The 3,510-nt window shown below is 48.4% G+C and overlaps 1 protein-coding gene across 1 annotated transcript in view; it reads right to left on the minus strand.

Moving 5' to 3' along the window:
• KL (klotho) overlaps positions 1-2,116 on the minus strand; it is a gene marked incomplete at its 3' end in the record, with an annotated part of 32,611 nt that extends 30,495 nt beyond the window's left edge. Inside the window, exons 1-2 of the mRNA XM_007955957.1 lie at positions 2,075-2,116; positions 359-386 (exon numbers count right to left, since the gene is read on the minus strand). Coding sequence (XP_007954148.1) covers positions 359-386; positions 2,075-2,116 — 70 coding nt within the window. The remainder of the gene's footprint in view (positions 1-358; positions 387-2,074) is intronic.
• Between the last annotated feature and the right edge of the window lie 1,394 nt (positions 2,117-3,510).

A 3,510-nucleotide genomic window follows, 5' to 3' on the forward strand; every position in this document is an offset into this window, starting at 1 on the left:
GGGTGCCACCTTCCCTTCCATCCACGGGCCCTCCAGGGAGAACAGGGCTAAGCAACTTCCTCGCACTCTGGTGTGGGGTTCTCTGCCTGGCGCCTGGGAAGGCTGCTCTCCTATCCTCTTCCCCGAGGCCGTGCAAACCTGGAGATGGACGCTGCCAGAGTAGGTTGGGGATTGGCTGCACTCAAGAGGAGGACAAGGTGGAGAGGGCAAGGTGGAGAGGGCGAAGTCCAGGAGAATGACTCCTGACGGAGCTTCCGTGCTGGGCTCCATGTGAGAGGCGCGCGCAGGGCACACCCTGCAGTGTGGATAATCCCCCTCTAGCCCCTGAGGTGAAGAAACCTTTGCCTAAGAGGAACTGCAAATAGGGGTGGTGGTGGGTCTGCAGTCTTTGTACAATTTCAACCCAGTATTTGTTCTTTTGTTATAGCTGGTGGAAATCCCTGGAAACTTCAAATTACAGTTGTTGACTGTTCTTCTAAACACACACACACAGACAGACACATAACCAAATAACAGAAACGAAGTGTCCACTTGGAGTCAGTGGCATTTACCATATCATTCTGTTGCATCTGTTTTATGAACAATCCCATGTGTTTTCACCTCCGATTGAGCAGACGTCGCTCTATGGGAAGTTGTGAAGATACCTGGCCTGGAGCTGGGCTCCCCGAGTCCCACTTATGCCACCGGAACTGTGACGGGATTCAGAAGGGGAAGCAACTGAGTCAGATAAGCACTCCCCCCATCCCCCAGGACAAACAGAGCCACAGTGGTGTGGCCCAGCACCCCTTTGACAGAGGCTGTGGCATCAGACATGCATTTGGATGTGTACGAATGATCTGTGAGTAACACATGCGTTTGGGTGGGGAGTGATTTTGGGCAGGTCAATCTCGCTAAGCCAAGGGTTCCTCATCTGTGTAATGGGGAAGCAGGCTTTGCCCACCACCTGGGAAGTATGTGAAGGTCAAATGAGAAAATGGGCACCCAAGCCGCTTAAGCATGGCAAGCCCCCAATAATGTTGTCACCATTGGATGCCACTGACTCGATGCCAACTCATAGTGACCCCATGTGACAGAGTGAAACTGCCCCATAGGGTTTCCTAGGCTGTGATCTTTACAGCAGCAGAATGCCAGGTCTTCTCTGCTACGGAGCTGCAGCATGGGTTCAAACCATCAACCTTTCGGTTTCCAGCCAAGCATTTACCCATTGTGCTGCCAGGATGCTGGCTAATACCTTGGCTTCCCTCACCAGTAGTCTGTGCCTCAGAGCTGACACATCTACACGTTTGTTGGATGAGTGAATTCCTCACAAAGGTACAATCTGTTCCCACCCAATGATCATCTTGTCACTGTGTCATCCTATGTTAAAATTAATGCAGTTTTAAATGTTGCACATGAAGTGCTTTTATTAATTCCCTTACCAGCTAAGCACGACACAGTTCTTGGAGTATTTTATTAAATATTCCTAACTGCAGCTCGCATCTGTTAGCAGGGTTAGTAACATAAAACCGCCTGACTGGAACAGAGGTTTACAGGTATTCTGCTAGGTATGGCCATAGATGTATTGCAGTAAATATCAAATGAGAAATAAGGGCACTTTGGCAATTAGGAAACTTACACCACACAAATGCACGATCACGCTATAAATTGAGCAGGACAACATCTGGGGCTTAAAGAATAAAATTCACTCACTGCCTTCAAGTCGATTCCTACCCATGGCGACCCCTGTTGGGTTTCCGAGGCTGTAAATCTTTACAGAAGTAGATCACCCCATCTTCCTTCCACAGAGCAGCTGGTGGGTTTGAACTGCTGAACATCTGGTTAACAGTTAAATACCTTATCCACTATGCCATGAGAGATCCGTAAAGAATAAAACTAGGAATCAAAAAACACATTGCCGTCAAGTGGATTTCAACTCACAGAGACCCCACGGGACAGAGTTGGGTTGCTAACCCTTGAGACTTTATAGACTGTAATCTTTATGGGAGCAGATGATGGGCATCTTTTCCCACAGAGCCACTGGGTGGGGTCGAACAGCTGCCCTTCCAGTTAACTGCCGAGTGTTTAACTACTATACCACCAGAGATTTTTTGACCACCTTCAGGTTGTTGAAAACCATCACGACAAGAAATATTAGTAAAATTTCAAATTTCCTTTGATGCATCAGGAACTTCACCTTCAGATTCAAAGCCCAAACTCTTATTTGCAGGGAAAGAAAGATGAAGATCAAAGACTAAGCAGTGAGAGTAAGAATAAGCAAAGCACGATAAATGGAGGAAAGATCGAGGTTGTCAAGGAGTTCCTTTGGCCTGGATCCACAATCAACTCCCATGGAAGCAACAGTCAAGAAATCAGATGGCATATCGCATTGGACAAATCTACGAAAGACCTCTTTAAAGAGTTAAAAAGCAAAGATGCCACTTTGAGGGCTGAGGTGCGCCTGACCCAAGCTGTGGTTTTTCTGCCTCTTGGACCTGTGGTTCATATGCATGTGAAACTGGCCAGTGACTCCGGAAGACTGAAGAAGAACTGACGCCTTTGAATTACCGTGTTGGCGAAGAACATTGAGTCTCCCGTGGACTGCCAGAACGAACAAGTCTGTCGTGGAGGAAGTACAGCCAGAATGCACCTTAGAAGCCAGAATGGCCAGACTTTGTCTCATGGACTTTGGTCATGTTGTCAGAAGGGTCCAGCCCCTGAAGAAGGACATCCTGGTGGGTAAAGTAGAGGTTCAGAGAAAAAGAGGACGACCCTCGCTGAGATGAAATGACACAGTGGCCGCAACAATGCAACAATGGGCTCAAATACAGCAACGACTGTGGGGATGGTGCAGGACTGGGGAGGTGTCTTGTCATGTTGTACGCAGGGTTGCTGTGAATCAGAATGACTTGATGTTGCTGTTGTTGTTGTTATGTGCCATCGAGTAGGACCCGACTCATAGCGACCCCTCCTTGGGTTTCTGAGGCAGTATCACTACGGAAGTAGATTGCCCAACCTTCCTTCCGAGGAGTGGCTGGTGGATTTGAACCGCCAGCCTTCTGGTTAGCAGTCTAGTGCCTTAGCCACTATGCTACCAGAGCTCCCATAGAATGACTTGATAGCACCTAGTAACAACAGATGTAAGCGCCATGATGAGAGGCCTATGGCTTATTCTTTGCAACGGCTCAGGCCCATGGAGTACTGCCTGCACATTGTAGGTGTTCTACACAGAGTTCTGGAGCAAATGGAGCCATTGGTCCAGGACGGCTGGGATGGAGCATGATAATTTTGAAGCCACATCTGGGCTTAGGAAAAGCAGCTGTGATTGATTAGTAATGTCTTCCAGACAAGAATGGGACGTGGTCACACAGCACCATCCTAAATATATCCTATGGTAGACTATGGCCTCTGGTGGCATCAGTAGACTGGCGGTTCAAACCCACCAGCCACTCTTCGGAAGGAAGGTTGGACAATCTACTTCCGTAGTGATAAGGCCTCGGAAACCCAAGGAGGGGTCGCTATGAGTCGGGTCCA

Source organism: Orycteropus afer, unplaced genomic scaffold (assembly GCF_000298275.1).
Source record: "Orycteropus afer afer isolate SDZICR_OR568_19922 unplaced genomic scaffold, OryAfe1.0 scaffold00558, whole genome shotgun sequence".
NCBI lineage: Eukaryota > Metazoa > Chordata > Mammalia > Tubulidentata > Orycteropodidae > Orycteropus > Orycteropus afer.